This window comes from Hydra vulgaris, chromosome 03 (assembly GCF_038396675.1).
Source record: "Hydra vulgaris chromosome 03, alternate assembly HydraT2T_AEP".
Lineage (NCBI taxonomy): Eukaryota > Metazoa > Cnidaria > Hydrozoa > Anthoathecata > Hydridae > Hydra > Hydra vulgaris.
In genome coordinates, this window is record NC_088922.1 from 30,104,633 (window position 1) to 30,129,716 (window position 25,084).

The following is a 25,084-nucleotide window of genomic DNA, read 5'->3' on the forward strand; positions in this document are numbered from 1 at the left end:
CTAGGTGTTTATTTACAATCCATCGCTAAAACTTCAAGTCTAAGCCTTTTTTTTGTGATGCTAAATCCGCAGATGACACTTAAGTTCTAGGGTCTGGTCTATCTGTTAAATATGATGGAAAAAAATCACTTTCTGAAAAATATCTCTGCTAAATGGATAAATACCTGTTGCTTGGAAACCACTAATTATGTTCCTTGTTGTTATAGTATTAGGAAGTGCTGTTGTTATAGCATTAGGAAGTTGTTGCACTGTTGTGATTCCAGTTTCATCAATGTTCCAAATATCTAAAGCAGTTAGTTTTAACCTTGTCAAAACATTAACTTTAAGTTTTCAAAAAATAAGTTAACATTACGTTGATTAAAACTTGTGTACTGAGCTAAACTTTTTGTTTGAGGAGAGCGAATAGAAAGCTTTGAATGTCTTTTCAAGAACTCGGAGAACCAATCACTACCAGCAGTTTAAAGTTTTGTCTATGAGTGGGGAATTTTTCTGCTGCATGCAACAGCATATATTTATACGCAAACCGTTGAACTTCTTTAGGAGAAAAACTAAAGTAAATGTCACTTGATTTCATTTTTCAGCCAAACTTCCTGCTCAGGTTCAAATACCTAAAGAAATATAAAATGTGTATTACCATTAGATATTACAAATCGTAATAGGTATCTGTCCTAGTCTCTAAAAAAAGTCTTTCAAATTTTTAAATATACCATAGCAATGTTTTATATTGAAGTGTCATATTAAATGTTTAAATAAGTTTTAGTACTAAATTATATTTAAAACAGTTAGAGAAAATAGAAATACCTAAAATCTTTTTACATAGCCCAACTTGTGCCAAGGTTTTTTATCTAATTTAGGCGATAGTAAATCTTTCCCTGTAGCTGTGTTATCAGGCTTATGCTCTGTGTTAGGCTTATATACTGTTGCAATAACATCAAACTCAGGTATGTTATTATTGTTAGAATTTGAAGGAATCACTTAGCATTCAAGTTCAGCTTCAAATTGAACCAAAGATGTAGATAGCGACCTTTTAGATATGTAATACCTTCCTAGAGTTTTATGTGGTATGTTAAACTCTCTACTAACTGCTCTAATTGATCTTTTATATTTTGTTACTTGTATCACTGTCAAATAACATTGTTTCCTCTGACAGTTTTCTATGTTGTGATTTGCTAATATAGTTTTGTACCATTATTAGGTAGATCGAAATAAACAATGCAAAAACCAAAAGTATATTACTATATTATAATATTTTATATTTATTTATTGTTTTTCATTCATTTATATACCTGCATACATATATATTTACAAAGTTACATTTTACATTTTTATTTTTATGTAAACATTTATGTATCATATTTTTTTAAATTTACATATATAAATTATATTATAAGTTAAATAATTGATATAATAGTAATATATAAATATATATAATATTTAAGTTTGGATATATGTAAATCTAAGTTAGAATTGCATTTATCCAAATTTAAATATTATGTATACAAGTAATATTTTCTTATTATCACCATATAAAATCATCATAAAATTAACAAAACAAATGTCAATTTTTTGGCTGACTACTCGTAAATCAACTTCTTTATATATAAATGCTATCATAAGTATAGCTCAAGCCTGCCAAAATTTTGGTTTTCTAGGTTTAATCTCCCAACTAAATGAACATGTCTAGGTCTCATGTCAGGTCTAGCGTATGATCGTTATATTGGTAGTGAAATAGTTAAAAATAAAAAGCATAAGTTATTCTTATCTAAATGTGTTGTTAACAAAAATTTATGAAAAACGCTTGACTTAAAAACAGAAAGAAACTTTAACAAAAAAAAACCTGAAAAAATGAAACTAAACAAAACAAAGCTTAAAAATATGTGAAAGTTTCATCAAAAGCTAATTAGAACTAAAAGTTAGAATTAGAACTAAAATTAATTAGAACTAAAAGAAAATTTTACCAAATTATGTTAAATTATGTTAACAATTACGTTTAGAATAACTAGAAATATGCAGTTAAAGCTTAAATTAATTTATTCGAAAAATATGACAGTTGCTGCATTTTATAATATTTGTAAAATACAGCAATAATTATTATGTAAATAATTGTATATTATGTTATTAGTGTTACTTTTATTTGTTTTTAATTGTTATGTTATTAGCGTTACTTTAATTATTATTATTTTATTTTTCAACAATTTACTTTGTTTTATTTTTTTTTTAGTGTGGGAGTTGCTGGTATGTATTTAAGATAGCATTTCTTTTGTATCCAACTAGAGACTTAAAGAACTATTTAAAAATACTTTGTTGCATAAAGAAATTTATTTCAAAACAAATTAAAAACATACATTAAAACAAATTAAAAACATACAGGACAACAAATTAAAAACATATATCACAACAAATTAAAAATATACATCAAAACAAATTAAAAATATACCGAACAACAAATTAAAATCTTTAAACACAATTATCCAAAAACATAAATCCCAATAAAAGAGTCTTTTAAATAGTATATGACAATAAACCAAATAATGTAACTTATAAAATAAATTTGATTAAAATTATGTACATCATTTCTATTGTAACAACTTAAAAAGTAATCATACATATATAGAGGTGTATGCGTACATATATAGCTTTTTTTTAGGGCTTTTGTTGCAAGTGAGCAAGTGGAAACATATCTTGCAATAGCTGGTCAGCCAATTGTTGAATTAAGTCCTCAAGAGTTAATATCTTGTTCACCATCTATGGGCTGCCATGGTGGAAATACTTGTACTGCACTAAGTTGGATGAAGCAGGTTTTTATAAGAGTTTCTTTGTAAAAATCATAAATATATATATATATATATATAATATATAAATATATATGTTTATTTATAATGATAACATTTATATAATATATAATGCATAATATATACTATAAAGATATAAATAATAAAGCATTCTTGTTAAAATACTTTTTTATTATTTAAAATGTTTTTAGACCCGCTCGTGTTTAAAAACAGAAAAAGAATACCCTTATGAAGAAAAAGTATCAAAATGTCTTTATTCTAATTGGTATTTTACTTAATACAAGTTATTTAATTTAGCACAAGTTAATTCAAGTTGTTTAATTTAATACAAGTTAATTCAAGTTTTTTTTTTTTTTTAAATTCACCATCCCAAGGCCATGAAGACCACTACAGTTTTTAACTAACATGTTTCTTCTCCACTCTTGTTTAACATAAATATACCAAGACTAAACTTAATAGACTATCTGATCTTAAATAATATTAAAAGCTGTGTAAATATATAATATATAATTTATTATATATAAATGTATAATAAATATAAAATAACTGTAAACATGTAAATGAACGGTTTTAACTAATAAATTAAATTAATATTAGATTTTAAAACTAAATAAAATAATAAAAAGATTTACTCGCTAAAATTTCGAGTGAAAAGCGTGAGAACAACAGATATTTAAAAAGTAATTCTTATTAGTTTTAAATGAATAGCTATGCTTGAATAAATTTGAAAAAAAAACAAAAAATGTTTTTAAAAAAATTTAATAAATTTATTTTAAAATAAAACTTGTCAAACTTGAAAAAAACAAGCAATTACAATAAATTATGAACTTATAATGAACGAATGTTTTTACATATTTTTTATATATATTTATTTTTGCATGCTGACACTTAAAGAGATTTAGATCAGCAATTGTCATAAAGCATGGATTGGTCAAATTTTGTGTCGGCATTGCCAAATGCGAACCTTAATTTTGCAGACTGCACGTGGGGTCATGGTGATTTTTATAGTGACACCTGGTTACACTTTAATTCTGAAAAATTAAAAGTTGTTTAGTTTAATACAAGTTATTTAACACAAGAGTTTTTTAAAATTTTATTCACCTCTCTAAGGTCCGGAGGCCACTACTGTCAAGGAGGCTACATTTTTGTGGTTACAACCCTCTCTTAACTCTTTAACTCTAAAACAAGAACTTTGACAAACAAGGCCACTGCCCAGAGAAACAAATTAAGTGTGGTACTATTATGAACAATGTGGGGATTGAACTAGGAACTTCTTGCTTATGAAGGGAGTGCTCAACTATGCACGAATTCCGCACGAATATAATAAAAATAAAAATAAAAAGAAAATTTATTTAATAAAAATAAAACTTTTACACTTGTTTGCATGTTTTTTTTATAAACAAAATGTTTTGTAATAGTTAATAATAAAATTAAAAAAAATAATAACAATAAAAGTTGTAAATAATTTTATCTAAGATGAGTTATTTAAATCATAGTGCTACTACTCAGTAAGGCTGTCGAAAATCATGAAAATGCTTGTCTGGGTACCTGTTGAATGGTTGAACAAAAACTAGTTAAAAAAACAATACTTTATGAAAAAGTTGTTCTTTTAAACAGTAAAAACTTTTTATTCAATTATGTAATTTATTTAAAGTTGTTCTTTTTTACTTATAGACGAGTTGCAAATGTTTACAATTTAAGCCCATGCGCTGTAGTTGGTAGGCAAAAATATAAAATAAACAAGAGGACTACTTAATAAAGTTTCATGTCTTCTTACTTAAATTCTCTTCTTACTTCAATTCTCTTCTTACTTCAATTCTTTTGCTAATCCTGACAAAGAGTTTTATTTGAAGAAGTTGACATTAGAAAATAATGTTTTACTTCCAGATCCTTATGGTATTGAAGAGAAATTTTGGAAAAACAATGTTAGTCTGTTTCCTGAAGTCAGTTATGGTGATATATACACATATTTAGTAGAATCACAAAGTTTATATAGCGAGAAAGTATGAAAGCATATAAATCCCTTGAGGCTTTTAACTATTTTGTCTGTGGACATGTGCAAGATGTTTTTTATGTTGATTTAAATAAAGAGTCTGAGTTTTGTGCTTTAAAAACAAAGGTAAAAAATTTTAGTGAAATCTAAAGTATAACTAAGATATATGACTACAATAAATTTTAAACCAAATTAATGTTGTTATTTTAGGTCTTACCAAGTCAAAGACAAAAGAAAAAAACAGCAATCTATGTTGTTTGGATTTATGTTCATAAATCCAAAGGATATATTTTAAATGGAAACAGCAGTTGTGTTGCTGGGTATGTTTACTTAAGCAATTAAGGTTGATTTTTTTAGTAACATAAAATGGGTATGTTAACTTTAACAATTAAAGTTAACATACTCATAAAGTTTGGTTTTTTTAACAACATAAAATTTTATTAAGATCATTAAGGATTATATTATGATTATATTATATTAGAATTATATTAATTAAAATAATTTATAATGATTAATTAGAAATAGTAATTAATATAATGAAAATAATTAATATAATGAAAAGTTTTTAATAGCTTATGTTTTAGATTTGGATCAGCTTGCAGTCATATTGCAGTTCTACTTTTTAAAGTTGAAGCCTGTATAAAACTTGAAATCAATAAAACTGCTTATACAAGTTTACAATGTGAATGGAATCGATCTAAAAAGCATGTTAGTCCCATAGCATTAGCAAACATAAATTTTAGCTTCCGAAAAAAAAAATATTGCCCCTACATAATTAAGTATCTAAGAATGTTAATGAAAAAATTCCTTTTTTTTTTCTTTTTCTGCTGTTCCCAATGGAATTCGGTAAAAACTTAAACAATCTCTTTTTTTTTTCCTACTTGAGCAATCAAAAGCACAACAAGATATAGCAGGGTTTGTGATGAAGAAAATCGCCAAGTGTGTTATATCACGCTCATAAAATTATAATATGTTGTTATCGAGCGCAATTATGCGTGCTCAGGGTCAGGGCGGTAAGAGTGATCTTGAAATTTGAAAATTGCGGAAGACTGTGTTTATAAAAAACTTTCTATTCTATTCTATTTCTATTGTTATACGACTTTCATTTGTCAATGTTTGAAGTAGTATCTACAACAGCGCATTTATATTACTTCAACAATGTAGTTTTTTATATTTCCCAACTTCTTGTTTTTTATTTGCGCCAGATCGCTATTTTTTTAAACTAGTAATGGTAAAAAAAAACGCAACCAAACAAAAACGCAAGTGCCTAATAAGTTCTTATAATAGTGTTGAAAAATAAAATCGTGGCTAAAATTGTTTGCTTTTGTTGTTTTGATATGTATTTAAAATGCTGTTAACTTAATATTTACAATTAACAGTTTTTATAATTCTTGATATTTTTTTAATAGTTAATTGTTTTCATAAATTAATTAATAATTATTATTATATTTTTTTATAATTTCTTATTTAAATAACGCTTTTTTTTATCGTCAAAAAATTAATAGATTATAAAACAAGAATAATATTTAAAATTCTTCTTCAAAACTATTACTTGTAAGTTAAATAACAGATTTTCCCCTCAACTGTTGTCAGTGGTCTTTCTTCTTTTTCATTTTTGAAACTGAATGCTTATTCGTCAATCATATCTTCATCAGCACTGTCTATTTCATTGTTGTCATTGAGAACTTGATATGAAATTAATGATGTTGTTGTCGTATAGTCATCTGGGTCATCATCAACCTGAAGTAATCGTCTCTTATTCAAATAAATATCTTTTGCTCACTTTTCTATGAGGATTATTTATTTTTTTGACCAGCTTCCATGGTTTCCTAATATCACATTGCTATCATTTAGCGTATCGTGACTCATGGATAAGCGTTGATCTATCTAAATATACAGCTATAGATTGATTTTTTAATATTTAAAAATGTAGGTATTTTTTATGATAAATGTAAATCTTTTAAAACTATTTGAATGATTGCTTTTATACAAATAATACTTTCAACAACAATTGCGTTTTTAATTAAATTTTTTTAATATTATTAAAGTTAATAAAACTAATAATCAAATAAAGATACAGGACGACACAAACATACATATATACTAGGGTGTTTCATATTTTATCGATTTCTGCAATTAAACTTGCACATTAATTTATAAAATGACTATATATATTTAGATGTAGTTAAGCAAAAAAAAATTTTCTTTTTTGTTAATTTTAGAGTCCCAGCCAACCTAATTTTGGTCCATATTTGTTGGGTGTTTTATATGCTTGACGGAAACCTTGAAATTTATTCTATAATTTTTTTTATTCTTGTAAATGGTATATATTGGATTGAATATTATTTAAAGAAAAGGAACATGTTGTAAAAATGAAGAAATTAATCTTTACAATCTTCAGAAATTGGTGAAAAAGTAAGGTTTTTTCTGAAAAAAATGCATTTATTATTCGGTGGCATATGGAAAAATATTTTCCAAATAAGCTGTTTACATACACAAAACAATCTGTAACTTGGATAGTTTTATATTATATTGTCAAATGAGGTCTTAAAAAAACTCTTTGGACGACAGGGTAACCACATTTTGACACTAACCTTATTGACCCCTACTTAATAAACATTAGACCGCAATAAATTTAAAATCCGGAAATTTGGTCAGAAAACTTTAAAAGTCTAAAAATAACAACTACTCCAACAATCTGTTAAAAAATTAACAACTACTTTCCAATGCTAAAACAAAGAAAAAAAAAAAAACTTAAAACTGCATTTGGAATACTAATAACAAGTAGTCTTCTAAAATATTTAGAATAGTTTAATTATCATTCAAAATGGCTAAAGTTACAAGACTTAAAGCTAGGGCATATTTATTTGAAGAAAAAAACCTGATAGAAAGTTTAACTCAAATAATTTTTGTAACAAATAAAAAATTGATTTTTAACTTTCAATTTAAAAGATCTAGAGATAAGTTATCTCCGTCAAAAAGTTCATTGGTTGTACTGTTGAACCCAGTAAAATCACAAAATGCTCTGATCTTATACATTGCCCTGACGACTGTATTCTATTTGCAGTGAAAAAACCTTGCTTAGACAAAGTTTATAAAAATGGATTACTCACTGTCAAATCTCTAAGGTAGGAATTTTAATTTCTGCACTTGTGAAGCAACGCATTTATTGTGGTGTTGTCTTATGACCTTGGGGAACAAAGACAAAGGTATAACTTGAAAAATAAAGAAAAGAAACAGTTAACATATTTTTATATTAAACAATTATCTCAAGTAGGTGAAAGTCTAATCGGCGCTGAGTTGACTCAGAAAGGCGTTGTGTAAGATATTTTTCCATTTTAGAAAGGCAATACTTTATTCTGTTGAGCAATTTTTCAAGATTATCAGCTTTCCAGGGTAAAAAAGCAGGTAAAAAATCAAAAAGAGATAGATTTGCAATCTTGGTAAATATAAAGCTGCTTGGCATTTCAGCAATTGATTGTGGTACTAGACAAGTTCAATACAATGCTGTTTGTATTTTGATACCACTGCTACAAATACAGGAAGATTTTCTGTTACCAATTTCAGGTTTAGTCAAGAACAAAGCTTTATTTTACTATAGGTGGCTTGCAGGAGACATATTTATGAATTACATCTCAAACAAAAACAATGAAAAACTTACCGCTGTAAAAACTAAATCTCCAGAAAATGTAATGTTCAAACGGTTCCAAATAAACATTAAAAGTAGCATTGGTTCTTCAAAGTTTAACATGTCAATCTAATGCTAACACTTTCTTAGAAATTGCCAAACTCAAAACTGTAACATTTTGTGAGAAGGTTCTTAATAAAAAAAAATTTTCTTCGTAGGAGATTACAAAAAGCTAATGAAACTGACTCTTATGTATTTATGCCCTGAAAGAGTTTTTTAAATTCACACTCCAGGGTGTGTGTCTCATGCACATTTATGTCCAAGGCTATCTATTATCTAAAGATTCAGATATTGAGTTTGTAGCTTTCTTATGAATTGACAAATAATAATAAAAAAAAGAAGTGCAGACAATGGCCGAATTTATTTCAATCTTTTATTCCGTCTGGTTTTTTAAAACTTCTTTACCATATGCTGCGCCATTCCAATATCTAAAAGCCTGTTGGCAAATGACAAAATATAGAGAATACGTAAAACAATATGTTCAGCATTTTGAAACAATATTAAATGGAATTGATGCCACGATGGTTTCAATGGAATCACATTCATGGTACCTTGATGAAACCTCGGTTCCACTTACTCTTTTAGATCAAGAAATTTCTTTTGCAGAGAGTTGTTGCAAAAATGCTCTTCTTAAAACCAGTTCCTGAACTGTTCAGGCATTCAGAAAAATTAAATTTGTTAAAAGCTCTTAATTTTAGGCTAGAAAAACCACTAAGTAGTACACAATTAGTGATGAAAAACTTTTGGTTCATATTTAGTTTATTAAACCTGACTAAACTGAATGATAAACTTTGGTTAAACAGCCTGGCAACAATTTGGGTGTACGTTGACCAGTTTAAAACTTTTTTTGTCGCTAAACTTGCAGAGGGTAACAAAGTTTTTGAAAGATCTAAAGTTGTATCAGGCTTTGTAAACAATTTTCACAATGAAGACGATTGTCAGGAAGATTGTTGTGAAGCAAAGACTAAGGAAGATTAACAATTAGCATATGAAGCAATTGCAATTTAAATAAAATAATTTTAAAAAAATACCATTTGTTTGATGACAAAATATTGAATTGTAAATATAATTTTTTAATACTTAGTAATTCTTAAGCATTTCAATTGGTTTTTTTTTATTTAAAAAAAAAAAAAAATTATACAACAATACTATGTGAATCATTTAAAGTTGAAGATCTTCCTTATACATCCAAATCTTGAGGCAAAAAATAACAACAATACTCCCAACCACATTGCATTAAGTTCTCTAAATTTATTTATCTTAAAAAGAATAAAAATAAATGAAAAATTATTATTAATCTCTTTATCAAGTTCAATTAATACTTAATTTGATAGTCATAGTTCAATGTCCAAAGATCAAAAATTGGGGCAAGGCCCTGCCCCAAAATATTTTATTTTTTTATGTTATGTTATTTTAAGGCTAATGAAATGTTATTTTAAGGCTAATAATTTCAAAAATTTTGAAAATAATAACCTTAAAACTTGGATATTGTGTGTATGCGAGGGGTGGGGAGGGGGAGGGGCCTCAACCTCCAATATCAATATTGTAGTTTTGGCTCTGCCTATACAAAAAAAAGGTGTTTATTACTTGGTGACATTTTTCATGTCACCAAGTAATAAACACCTTTTTTTTGGAGCAAAAATCTTACTTTTTCATCAATTTTTGAAGATTCTGCAGAATTATTTCTTTTTTGCCTTAATCATATCTAAATATTAGTCAATTTATAAATCAAGATGCAAGTTCAATTTCAAAAATCGATAAAGTATGAAACACCCTAATATATACACAGTGAATTATAAGTGGATGAACACTGCGCCAGAGGTTCAATCAAAACAAAAGATACAAATATATAAATTGACTTGCAGATAAACCAGTACCATGCCAGAGGTCCATAAAGAACCCAAATACACAAATATATTGACTGATGGGTGAACCAGCACCGTGCCAGAGATCAAGACAGAACACAAACACACAGATATATAAAGTGACTTTGGAGTGATCCAGCACCGTGGCATAGGTCCAGATAGAACACAAATACACAGATATAAAAAGTGACTTAAAAGTTATTAATTAAAAAGCCTAATTACTAATGATCATCAGCTTCATAATTTATTTTTACTTTTTTAGTTTAACCATAAAAGTTTGCTATCAATTAATTTGATGCAATAAAAACTTGCTATTATTTTGCAACATACAAAATTAAATCACTTAGAATGTAATTACATAATTTATAATACTTATTATAGTATACTAAACCAATGGACTTAGTAAAATATAAAGTTATAAAATGTATACTTAGTCTGGATACTTATCATTATAGACTGCTGTTAGTAATTATTAATTGTAAATGTAATTTATTTTCTTTATGATAAGTTTTTTTTTTTGTTAAGAGTTCTTTTCTTTTTTTAATCGAGTTTTTTTCTTGTAATTATTTACGGTCAGTAAATTTACTCGTTTTTTTTAGTTAAGTTTTTTTTGTAATTATCTATCATCAGTGAATTTACTATTTTTTTTTTAGTTGAGCTTTTTTTGTAATTATTTATCGTCAGTCAATTTACTCTTTTTTTTTAGTTGAGTTTTTTTTTGTAATTATCTATTATCAGTCAGTTTACTCTCTTTTTTTTGTTGAGTTTTTTTTTTTTTGTAATTGTCTACTGTCAGTCAATTAACTCTTTTTGTGTGCATTTTTGAAATGTTCTCAAATGTTACCAACTTGTCGCAACTAAATTATATGCGTGGTTAGTTATAGAGTGCAATTGCACTCACTTACAATCAAGCCTGTGTACATTGGAAAAATATTATTTTTTATTTTATTTATTTGAATTTCATGGTATGTTTTGCTATACAATGCTCTTATATCTGAAGATATCGATGGCTTAATATAGGAACAGCCACAAATTGTCATAAAGCATAGCGTAGTGTCTTTTATTGATCAACATTATTGCGTACTAAAATACTATTCAAGTATTTAGTTGATGGTGACTAGATTTGAGCTTGTATTGCACAACAGTCTTGCTTTTAACATTTTGTTTAATGCTCTAACTAAATGAGCTATCCACATTAAACCACATATCCAGCCACAATAATAATAGTTAGGAGGAGTAATAAGCATCTGAGACAGAAGTTTTCTGAATGTTATATTGAGTGTTTTCAGAAATTCTGATAGTGGTAAAAAATTTAAATAATTTATAACAACTAAATCTTCAAGACTTCTATCACATACCAAATTAATAATGTTAAATTTTTATATTACGATTAATGATTTTAAACTTTAAAAATGAAAAAAATGAATTTTAAACTTATCAAATGACGGTTACCCGTTATTTAGTAATCCTACCCAAGCAGTAACCAACGGATGGTGCTTGTCGACAGCCTTACAAAACTAAATTTAATTTAATATTTAAATTTAAAAATTTTTTTTTTTTTTTTGTTGCTAAATAATGAAAATAAACATATAAAGGATTTTTTGTATTTTTGTTATAAAATTAATGAAGTTTTTATATATATTAGCACTTGAAAGTTTTTATATATATATATATTTTTTTTTTAAACATCTTCGCTTCCAACAAGGCTGCAAGCAGCCACTAATTAAAGTTGGAAGTTACTGTAAGAGAAAAGATGAAGATTGTAGAGCAAGATAACGATTGACAGATGATTTAAAAGATTGCAAATTATATGAATCAGGAAAGCAAGATAAAGGAAACGAATTCCAAAGAACTGATGTTCGAGGAAAAAAACTAGACAAATAAGCGTTTTTGGAGCACTTAGGAACATTCACAGAAAAAGGATGACTTAATTGAATGACGAGTAACACGAAAATGAATTTTAGTAGATGGCACAAGAGACGCTAGCTCTTTCGAGCAGTGCCCATTATAGTATTTGTAGAAAAGAGAAAGAGAAGCAACATTACGACGATGTGATAATGGTTGAAGGTTGGCTGCAAGAGCAGGTCCAACTATGTTTACAATGCGTTTTTGCACCTTGTCTAAAAGAGAAAGGGCATCATTAGAAGATCCGCCCCAGATATGGCAACAGTATTCCATACAAGGCTGGATTTGAGATTTATAGAGGTAGAGAATAGAATCCAGAGTAAGAAAGTGGCGAGCTCGATAAAGAGATGCAACCTTAGCAGATGCTAATTTTGCAACCGATTTGATATATGGTTTCCAAGAAAGATTGGAAGTAAGAGTTAATCCTAGAAGATGAAGAGTAGGTGACTCATCGAGTACATCACCGTTCATAAATATAGGAAGATCTAAATTATTGCGATAACGATTGGCTGAAAAAAATTGAGTTTTATCTGAATTAAAGTTCACCAGCCACTGTGAGCCCCATGCTGTAGCAGAAGTGAGATCCTTTTCAAGCTCAAATGCCCCCTCCAGGCAATCAGAGGGTGTTGGTTTCTTATCACGACAAGAATAAATGGTAGTATCATCAGCAAACAATGCCACCTTAGATGTGAGAATATCTGGAAGATCGTTAATGTAAATTAAAAAGAGTATAGGGCCAAGGATAGAACCTTGAGGAACCCCTGAAGTTACAGAATAAGAAGAAGAGTGTTGTCCATCGAGGACAACTTTTATGCTACGATTGGAAAGGAAGGATTCAATGATCTTAAAGATGTTGCCGGATACACCATAAGAAGAAAGCTTATGGAGAAGACCAGCATGCCAAACTTTATCAAACGCTTTTGAAATGTCAAGAGCGATGGCCTTAACCTCTCCACCTTCATCTAATGCACGATAAAACCTGTCAGTTATTACTGTTAGCAAATCAGCTGTAGAACGAGAAGATCGAAATCCATATTGATGGTCAGAAAGTAAGTTATTAGATTCAAGATGAGAAATTAAGTGTTTGTTAATTAAAGATTCAAAAACCTTGCTTATGATAGGAAGAAGACTTATGGAACGGTAGTTTAAACGAATCAGATCGATATATATTAGCGCATAAGGGTTTTACTTAACTATGCTTTAAGATAAACTTTGTTTTTTGATTTTTTTAATCTTCAATTAAAGTGAATTTAAATTCACTTTATCGGTGTATTTTTTTTCCTGTTGTTGTTATGTTCTTTTTTATGTCATAGAACTTCCTTTCTTTTTGCTTTTTATCAAATTTTGAAAAACATTTTTATTTAAATTTTTAGCACAACTTCAGATGCTAGAATATATGCTGTCTGTGGCTGTCAAAGGTTTTTGTTTTTCTTCAAAGTTTTTTTTTCTGGATTTTTATTTATTTTAATTTTTAAACTTAAGTTTTATATTAAAATTTTCTGTTAATTTTTCTGAACAAATATATATTTTAATTGTTTACAAGATTAGCCATAACATGGCTCACATTAGTATAAAATATATGTTTCACATTAGTATAAAATATATGTTTCACAAAATTTAAAAATTAGCAAAAATTAAAACTATTAAAGCAGCTTTCATTTGAATGAATCTGTTTTTTTTGCCACTTATAGAAAAAAATATTATTTTAAATTAAACTGGTATATTCTAAAAACTGCGCCTGCCTATAATAATAACATTTCCAAAATATGTATAATATGTTTACAAGAAAAATTTGAAATTATTACTCATTTAGATCAAGTAAATTTACTGAATAAAAAATCTGAATTAATTTCTAAATGCAGTCATGAAAATAAGTTTCTTTTAAAAAATTATAAAAACAAATGAACAATAAAATATATGATTTCATTATTTATTTGAGCTACTTTTTTTGTTGTTTGTGGTATTAAATTCCATTATTACTGATTTATTTTAATTTATTTCTGCTGAAACTTGAAGCTATTATAACAATTGAGTGAACTTTTCTTTTTAGTTTTGTTGGTAATGAAGAAAATATGATTCGTGTATTATCACAGAAAGGTCCTTTATCAGTTAATGTTGATGCTGTATCATGGCAAGATTATATAGGTTAGAATTTGTTCTGTTTTAGATTAAACAAGAATTAATGATTAGCTTAAAGAAATGTATTGAAATATAATTTAGATGTAAAAATTGCATAAAAACATTTGAATTATTTAATATGGGTTTTCTATCATCAAAAGCCAAACGATAAATAAAAAAAGGAAAAAAAAAAAATAGTTTTTTCTTCAAGTTTAAAAAAAGCTACTATAAACTGTTTAATTGTGTAATGTTTAATTTTTAAGTTAAATTTGATTTATAGATTGAACATAAAATTTTGGAAAATATATATAAGATCTATAATCTTTGAAGTAAATTAAAAGTATATAATATTTTAGAATTTTCAGTTTTATTTGTTGCGATGTAGTGTTATTTGCAATTTGCAGTAGTGATGTAGTGTTATTTGCAATCTTTATTGCAGTATTTGGTAGTGATGTAGTGTTATTTGCAATCTTTATTGCAGTATATGGTAGTGATGTAGTGTAATTTGCAATCTTTATTGCAGTATATGGTAGTGATGTAGTGTTGTTTGCAATCTTTATTGTGGGTAAGTGGTAGTAATAGAGTTATAGGGTTATAACAGCAGTTTAAAAAAAAAAAAAGAGTGATCTCCTCGACTTTAGTAGCTCCATGGAATGGTATATTTGTAAAAAACTTTTTTATTTAAAAATTGAACCTTAACCCTGTAAATCTCGAATTATAAAAAGTGAAATAAAAATTTTTTGATGAAATTTATTCAAAAATACATTTCATGAAGAAAAAAAATTTCACAATTCTTAGTTGGTTTTTTTCCATGACTCCATTTGGAGTCAATGGGTCTGAAACAAAAAATAATGGCAAATGTGTCTTTTAACTTCACATTATTTTCTCGACATTATATGTTAATTCAAAAGCAAATAACAAAGCAAGTATTATTAAACAACTAATGCTTTTTTTTTTCAAAAAAATATTTTAAATATTTTCTGTCCTTTATTCAGAAAAAACTTCTTTTTATAACAAAATCATGACCTAGTATTTTTTTTATACATGCACTACTTTGTATAAAAGATCATGAAACAGTTTTTGTCCTTAGTTACACATAAATGGGAACTGCACTTTATGCATTTCAGTCTCACGTATGTGTTGCACACTTTACATCGCTGTTTCGGCTTTGCATGCACAGAGCCAAATAGCGAAATGCAACATGGAAAGTAGCAAATGTTGTCATACCGCCCTGACAAGTTGAAAAAAATTAGTTTTCTTTTTTTCTTTGTGTACGCATGCTATTCTTTACTCTGATATTCGTCTTTATCTTCTTCATCATTTCCGGCATGTTGAGGAAATCTTAAAGATCTGGACCCTTACGAGCATGGAGTGGCAGTAGCTTTTCTTCGAATATAAGACTTTCACTGATACTGACGCTCAACTTTAGAAAATCAAGTTGGTTCTTACGTGGAGTTTCATTCTGGGTGAAGATGATACAAGATCCATCCATTTATGATAGCTACATTAAGGACCCAGAAAAAATGCGACGATACCACTTACAACTTTACATCAAGTAAAGTTTTACAAAGTGACATCAACATGTCAAAAAGATCAACCCCACCCATATGTTCATTATATTCTTTCACAATAACAGGACAATCTATTTCAACATACTTCATTTTCTTTCTGTCCCATCAATTCATTTTTGACATTGTCTCTATTCCAACATGAGTTGGTGACAACTGTACAGCCAAACTATCCATTTAGCAAACAACATAATCCATTGTTGGCATCAACTTGGTAGTCAGATGATTCGCGTCCTTCTTTTTTGAACTGTTTCCCTGATTTGAAGTGACATCCTCTAGTCCCATTTAATGGGATAGTTCCAGCAGACCAGATGTCTGATTATTGCAGCTGTGTGTGTAATTCAAGGAAGGTGAACCAGTTGTCAAAGTAGACTTTGAAATTTTTGTCTACTCGAAGAGTTTCACAGAGTTTTATGACAAAGTCACCAAGTTGATATCCACAATTTTCTGACACTGAAGGACAACTAATATCGTACAACAGAAAATCGTAAGTCAATCGGCTAACTTTGCATTGTGCAATAGCCTTAAAACCCCATTTCTTTGGTTTTTTAGGAAAATATCGTCATAAACTGTTCTTCCCTTTATATGGAATCATTTGCTCATCAATGCTCATCTTTTCTTCTGGCTTTGATTTGTAGGCAAGCATCACATAGTCAGCATGAGCCCAAACTTGAAATATCAAGTAATAACTTCAAGAACAGATTAGATGTGGTCTAGCATAGTTACTAACTAGACTTTCTGGAAATTGCTCTTACAGATAATAAGCAACATGGGTTGATATTTGACTGGGTCCAGGGACGGTTTTGTGAGCGGGGCTGAATAAACAGATATATATACTAAATATATATTTTTATTTTATATTATAGTTATATATATATATATATATATATATATATATATATATATATATATATGTATATATATATATATACATATATATACACATATACATATATATATATATATATATATATATATATATATATATATATATATATATATATATATATATATATATATATATATATATATATATATATATACAAGGCTCGAAGTGGTTTGATATATGATAATATGATCAAAATAGAGTTTACAGTTTTTAAAAAGCTAAAAGTTGCACACAATCTATTTCTTTTAATTAGAAACCATAACAACGTAAGTTGTTGAGTTTTAAGCAACTGCTAGTTAAACTGAAACTGAAACAGAAAAACTGAAATAAAATTTTTCAAAATTCAAAGAGATCTCAAACCTCCGAGAAAAGTTGTGTTCATATTAAAGACAATCATGTAAAAAAATTGGCTAAATTTTTTTATTAAAACTTTTTCATTTTAGTCGAGCTCGCCTTCTCCTTTTTGTTGTAGGCCAAAAAGCCTACAATAAAATGGAGTAACTTGAGCACCTTGGTAATATGAGCATATTTAAAGATTTCTTAGATGTAAGCAGTGAAGTTAAAGTTGTTTTGTATTTTTTGAATCGACTTCATGTGATGATAACAGGAATCAATATAATTAGCGTAATCAACAGGAATAATAATTAACAGGATAACAGGAATCAAGTAATTAGCGTAAATTTATATGCAGTAACTAGCGGCTATTATCTAATTAAAACGCAGTTAAATATTTCGCGTTTTTAAAATAATATTATTACGCATGAATAAATCTGTGGCGCCAAATTTTGGTGCTAAAATAATGAAATTAATTTTTTCATAAAGAAAAATATGTTAGCTAAAAATCAAATCCATTTTTGTTTGAAAAACAATGCATAGAAAAGTACACAAGAATGGCACCTTTATTAAAAGATTTTTCGTGTAGTATGAGCATGCTAAAATTACATAATGTTTTTCATTGAAATTACTAAGTTTAAAGTCCTAAAATAGCATGTTTTGTAATTTTTAAATAAAAACTGTACTTTTAACATTCCTATATTAATAATAGTGTCTTTAATTGCTTTTTGAATAAAAACAAAACATAGTAAACAATTTTAATATTTTAACAATACTGGATATTTTTCTGTAATTTAAATTCAAAAATTCTGAGTTTTTATCGTTTAAAGGTTTGAGTTAATAAAATTGAAAAATTTTTGGATTCAGCATAATTATTTTCGAAAATATTCCAATTTTCGCTTAAGATGCTCATATTACCCTATACATATCAAATATTAAGTGTAATTAAATATAATAAATATAATATTTTTAAATGTTAATTTAAAAATATATATACATATCAAATATTAAATGTAATTAAATATGATGTAAATAAACTGTTTATTGCAGCGGTTCTCAGCCTTTACATTGCCGCGACCCTTTTAATACAACCCCTATGATACAGCGATTCTTTTTGTCAGTTTCAAGTCCAACATCATTGGTTTCAAGTCCAGCATCATCAGCATCAGCATCATCATTTCACTCCATGGTTTTAAACCTTCTTGTGCAGCTGATATATTTAATAATTTTTAAAAATCTTTTTCACAAAAACAACTCTCTTATGAAATGTCTTTTTATTATTTTATTATTTTTTTTTTTTATTATCAAATTATATGAATCTGGAAAACAAGATGAAAGGAGCAAATTCCAAAGAACTGCTGTTCGAGGAAAAAAACACTAGATGAATAAGAATTTTTGGAACTTTTAGGAACAGTCACAGTTTAAGTGTGTGACTTAATTGAATGACAAGTAACACAAGAATGAATTTTAGTATTTATAAAAAATAGAAAGAGAAGTAATAAGAGAAGGGCCATCATTGGAAGATCTGCCCCAGATAAGGCAACAGTATTCCATACAAGGACGGATTTGAGACTTGTAAAGATAAATATAGATAGAAATAAATAAAGATAGAGTTCGGAGTAAGAAAGTGGCAAGCACGATAAAGAGATGTAACCTTAACAGATGCTAATTTTGTAATTGATGTGATATATGGTTTCCAAGAAAGATCAGAAGTAAAAGTTAATCCTAGAAGATGAAGGTTAGATGGCTTATCCAGTACATTACCGTTCATAAATATAGAAAGATCTAGATTATTTTGATAGCGGTTAGCTGAGAAAAATTGAGTTTTATCTGAGTTAAAGTTCACCATTTACTGAGAGCCCCATGCTGCAGCAGAGGTTAGATCCTTTTCAAGCTCAAATGCCCCCTCCAAGCAATCAGATAGTGTTGGCTTCTTATCAAGACAAGAATAAATGGTAGTATCATCAGCAAACAATGCCACCTTAGGTGTGAGAATTTCAGGGAGATCGTTAATGTAAATTAAAAAGAGTATAAGACCAAGGATAGTACCTTGAAGAACCCTTAAAGTTACATGATATGAAGAAGAGTATTGTTTAACGAGGATATTTTTTATACTACGATTGGTAAGGAAGGATTCTATAATCTTAAAGATCTTACCTGATACACCATAAGAAGAAAGCTTATGGAGAAGACCAGCATGCCAAATTTTATCAAAGGCTTTAGAAATGTTGAGAACGATAACCTTTACCTCTCCATATCTGTCTAATGCACAATAAAACTTATTGGTTATTACCGATGACAAATCAGCAGTAGAATGAGAAGATCGAAACACATATTGATGATCAGAAAGTAAGTTATTAGATTCAAGATAAGAGTTTAAGTGTTTGTTAATTAAAAACTCAAAAACCTTGCTTATGATAGTAAGTAGACTAATGAGATGGTAGTTAAATGAGTCAGATTGCTCTCCAGAATTTTTGAAAATAGGGATAACAGATGCTGCTTACCAGCAGGCTGGAAAACTTGTCTCTGATAAGCATTTGTTAAATAATTTTGAAAGTATACATCTTTTAAAGATGTAATTGAGAACATAAAAGTTCTAATTAAGAAATCCCAATATGTAATTTAGAAACACAACATGTAAGCAAGAAATCGTATTAAGTAATTAAGAATACATAAATTTTAATTAAGAAATCGTAATATGTAAATGAGAATATATAAATTGTAATTGCAAATGGGTCATTCCATGCCAAGTGGTGAAAGGTCCCTTATGGACCATCTCAGATTTTATTGAAACTTTTTGATTTTGTACATATATATGTTAAAAGCATGTTTTGAAAATTTTAGATCAATATCTAATATGGTTCTTGAGAAAACGCTATTTAAGTAGTGGGCTATTTTGCATAAAACTTCACTCTACAAGAAAAAAGGGTTTTTTCATCATTTTTAACAGCCAATAACTTTTGAACAAGTTAGTTTTATACTTCAATTATTATAAGATAGCAAGTGTGCTGTGGATACTTTGAAAAAAGAAAAAAATATTATTTCTGGCATCTTAACTTTTTCCATAATGGCGGGCTAAAGTTGATATTTTTTGTTTTAAGAATAAGTTTTTTTGTGATTTTAAAGACCTTAATCTTAAAAACTAGTTACAAAGTTAATACAAATCAAATTGCCTGCTGATCTACATGTGGTGGATAAACATTTTTAAAAAAATCAGTTGATTAAAGAGCTGCATTCAAAAGTTATAGGTCTCCAAAATGAGTCAGATCGAGATTTTCGTAAAATTGATCTGTGATGCAAAGCATCTGTTACCTAAGATGGCACTTTTTTTTTTTTTATAAAATTTTTTATACGCATCAATTAAAGACTGTTAATTAATAAAAACCAAAAAAATTAATGGGCGCTTATTTATAACCCCCAAAAGGTAGTCTCTAAAAGTCAGGTAAATTTTCCATAAAATTCTGAAATTGACATAATAAATAAATGCATTGAATTATATAATGTTATTTATTATGAAATATCAATTAAAAAATATCAATGCTTTAAGCCTTTTAATCCCTTTAGATAAAGAACTTTTAAATCCCAATAGATAAAGTCCCCTCCCCTATTTATAATACAATAATTTTTTTAATGAAAAACAAACAAAATGTTTTTAAGAAAATAAACAAAAATAATAAAATTTACAAAAAGTTAAATTTCTCAAATAATAAAATAATCTCATTGATTTCTTTTAAGTCAATATTATAAAATCTTCCACTGTTTGACTGGACTTTAAGAGATTGCACTTTGCACAAAATATGCATTAGAGGTACCCAACAAAGATCATCTCTGCATGGCCACGTAAACTTGTTACATAAAGACTTTTTCATGAATTTCATATTAAGATCTTGATGCTCTTCTGAAATACTGAGAATATTTCCTAAATACCATTGAGCATCGTAAACGCAGGCCACATATTCTCCTGGTGAGTAACTGGAAATTTTATTAATATAAATTCTGCAAGTAGAAAAATCCACATTAGTGCAAATAATATCAAATGAGACTCTTCTTATTTTTATTGAGGTAAGTGACATTGGGATAAAACTGTGGTGGTTTCGTGTCCCAGGTATTGTCGAACAAGAACGATATCTCTCTTCCAAATTGAAGTTTGTAGTATGTGTTTCTATTGAAACTTTGTCAACAAAAAAAAAAGATATTCCTTTGACGTGTTAAACACACCAGCTGTACATTTTGCTTGGTGTGTCAATAGGATCATTTAGTGATTGTAGACTGGCTCGTGCAACAAGACGTTTCACTGTTCCACCAACACCATCGCAAGGGCTTTTACCATGCGATGTTGCAAAAAAGTGCCACTCTGCAGTCATGTCAAAATCGTGTTTATGGTAGCATAAGTTGATAAGATTTTTGTAATTTTTATATTGTGATGCAGCTCCATCACTAAAATAGATAATGTGTTCAAATGCTTGTAATTGTTTAAGTTTATCAATAACATTACCAATAAAGCAATGAACAGCATCTGTTCCATGTTTCAGATGATCTGATATAACACAATAACTTTGACTATCAAGTTTTCCATCTTTTATAAACAAAGGGGTGCACAGTTGCTTGGCTGTTATTCCAGTGAAAACCTTGCACTGCATCCTGTATTAGAAAACTATAGTTTTCTGCAAAGTCAAGAAGAACCAAAGCTTGATTTTCTTTTAAATTAGTTTTCAAATGTTGGTAGTAGGTGGCTTGACTTTTTGATATAAAATGATGCACTCGTAAACTATCTAACTGTTCATAAACCATTTCAATAAATTCATCTAAAGGTAGAGTTGCTGGTACTAAAGTACATTGGTAATTTGATTTTTGCCATTGATAAAAGTTAACTTTACTAATTTCTTTTTCTGTAAACAAAGTGTCAATGTAGTCTAACAAAACCTTTTTAGCAGGACATTTATCGCAGCTATGCAGCATACAATCTCTATTTTCAATGCTACAAACCATTAATTTTAATAAGATTTTGTAATCAGAAATTCCAGGAATTTTCTGTACAAGGAGCTTTACATTTTGATGGTACTGGCAAACACAAACTGCATGCAGACCAGAAGCACCACCCACAGGAATGCACCACTTGGGCCTTAGCTCACAAAATTTTGAAAATCCAACTTTAAGATAATCATATTTCTTTTTAAACTCAATATGTAGCTCTTTCATATTGACTAGTAGAAGGCGCTTTTGGATATGTTGCTTTTTACTATCTACTTTAACTGAAACAAACTCTTTTTTTCCTGGACAAACCCTTGAATATTCATCGCATTCGTAGAAATGAACAACCTCTGTAATTACATCTTCGCTTAGTTTTCTACCCGATTTTGGAGAAGGTTTTGATAGTATTCCACTTTTTTTACTTAATTTTCTGGCTTGTACTACAGATCTTTTTGAAGTAAAAAAAAACTTCTGAGTTTTCTCTATTGACCAACTGTCTGGAGTGAGTGTAAGAAGTGTGATTTTTTCAAAATTTGACAATGTTTTTTCAAATTTTGACTTAATTTGAGTCATAATATTGTCTAAATCTGTGTTTGTTTTTTTCAAACATTTTTTTGAGGGTGATTCAATTCCACAAAGTGCAGCTATTTCTAAACCTAGCACATTGGCAACAGCCTTTTGTGTATGAGCTCTTACGCTATCAATTTTACGCTTTCCATATGCAACTCTATCTTTTTTTGAAACAAGTTTTAGAGGTGAGCATCCAAAACTTGCAATACTTGAATTAAGATCTTCTTTTAATGTATGGTTGTCAACATAAATTTCTTTTTCTTGGAGTTCATTTTCTTTTGTATTATGTTTGCAATTCAGAACTTTTCTGCAACTAGTGCAAATTTTTTGACCAGGTATTAAACCAAAATCTTTGGCATATGAAAGACTGATAACTCTAAGAGAATCTAAAAAATAACGGAAATAATTATTAAATTATTTTTTTTTTATTTATTTAGTGTTATTAAGGTATTTTTATTAAATTAAGATATTAAATATTGAAACTTACTTTTCACATTTTTTGCGTGCTTGTTCAACGGATTACAACAATACCTGCGATGTTCATTCTCATACCTCGACAAGTAAACTTTCTCGTCATAGCTACAAAAAAAATCTATGGGATTTATTTTGCTTCTCAAAGAAATAAGCTCTTGGTTTAGTTTAGACAGTTCTTGGTAGCGTTTACTTTTATTAGATAGATAGCACTGTTCATTTAATGCTTTACCAATACAGCAAGTAGAAAGCTCAGGCATATTACTTATTATTAATTAGTTCTAAAATACAACAATTTATTTGGTTTTATTAGTACTTTTTAGATTGACATACTAGTAATATAGAATTATATGAAACAATAACTAAACTTTTAAAAAGAAATAATTTTTTATGGAAAATTTACCTGACTTTTAGAGACTACCTTTTGGGGGTTATAAATAAGCGCCCATTAATTTTTTTGGTTTTTATTAATTAACAGTCTTTAATTGATGCGTATAAAAAATTTTATAAAAAAAAAAAAAGTGCCATCTTAGGTAACAGATGCTTTGCATCACAGATCAATTTTACGAAAATCTCGATCTGACTCATTTTGGAGACCTATAACTTTTGAATGCAGCTCTTTAATCAACTGATTTTTTTAAAAATGTTTATCCACCACATGTAGATCAGCAGGCAATTTGATTTGTATTAACTTTGTAACTAGTTTTTAAGATTAAGGTCTTTAAAATCACAAAAAAACTTATTCTTAAAACAAAAAATATCAACTTTAGCCCGCCATTATGGAAAAAGTTAAGATGCCAGAAATAATATTTTTTTCTTTTTTCAAAGTATCCACAGCACACTTGCTATCTTATAATAATTGAAGTATAAAACTAACTTGTTCAAAAGTTATTGGCTGTTAAAAATGATGAAAAAACCCTTTTTTCTTGTAGAGTGAAGTTTTATGCAAAATAGCCCACTACTTAAACAGCGTTTTCTCAAGAACCATATTAGATATTGATCTAAAATTTTCAAAACATGCTTTTAACATATATATGTACAAAATCAAAAAATTTCAATAAAATCTGAGATGGTCCATGAGGGACCTCATTAAAATTTGCACCACTTGGCATGAAATGACCCAAATTCACAATTTAAACTTATAGATCATTATAACAGGTTTTCTGAAACATGAATTTCATTAAGTTAGTAATATTAAATTAGGCATTTGTATGCACAAGCAGTAATAATGGAATTGAAAGATCGTTGTGTTGTTTGTCAATACACTATGACCGGAAAGTCTGCGTTCAAATTGAATCCGTGTCAGCATTCATTTCACCAAATTTAGCTTACATCTGCTTCTGGAACAACCAGAACCAACTTGTCTATTTTGTTGGCATGAAATACATACAACTGAACAAGTTGAAAGAAATTATTAGAGGTTGTCCATTAAGTACGTATGCCAAAAGTTGAGATATTTGAAATCCCTTCCTCCCCCTGTTGCCATGCATACTTTTAAGTCCTCCCTTCCCCTCAAAAGTATGAACGCGTTTGGATACCCCCCCCCCCCTCCTTCCTCTATTTTTTAAAAAAGTTTAAATTTAGAAAAAATTGTATACTGTAAAACTGTCTAAATCCGGATGTAACAAGCTTCATAACTTACTTATTTTAGCAAAATTATTAATTTTTTTTTTAATTAATGAACATCTAAACAAGACAAATTGAACAATATTAAATGAAAATTATATAAAATATTGCATACTAAATTAACAAAAAAAGGAAAAAGTAAAAACATTATTTTATGCTGATTATTTTAATAAAATAAAAGTTATTAAATTATCATTTTTATTGATTTAAAAAAAAAAGAAACCCTTAAATCTGGATACATGTAATTATTTTTTATGTGCATGAAAAAAATAAAAAGTAAGTTAGCCACCAGCTA

The 25,084-nt window shown here is 28.1% G+C and overlaps 1 protein-coding gene across 1 annotated transcript in view; it reads left to right on the forward strand.

Moving 5' to 3' along the window:
- Positions 1 to 25,084, forward strand: part of LOC100199722 (cathepsin O) — a 64,073-nt gene that overhangs the window by 20,485 nt on the left and 18,504 nt on the right. Inside the window, exons 5-9 of the mRNA XM_065792909.1 lie at positions 2,222 to 2,235; positions 2,648 to 2,798; positions 2,984 to 3,057; positions 13,617 to 13,661; positions 14,294 to 14,388. Of these exons, the coding sequence (XP_065648981.1) occupies positions 2,222 to 2,235; positions 2,648 to 2,798; positions 2,984 to 3,057; positions 13,617 to 13,661; positions 14,294 to 14,388 (379 nt within the window). The remainder of the gene's footprint in view (positions 1 to 2,221; positions 2,236 to 2,647; positions 2,799 to 2,983; positions 3,058 to 13,616; positions 13,662 to 14,293; positions 14,389 to 25,084) is intronic.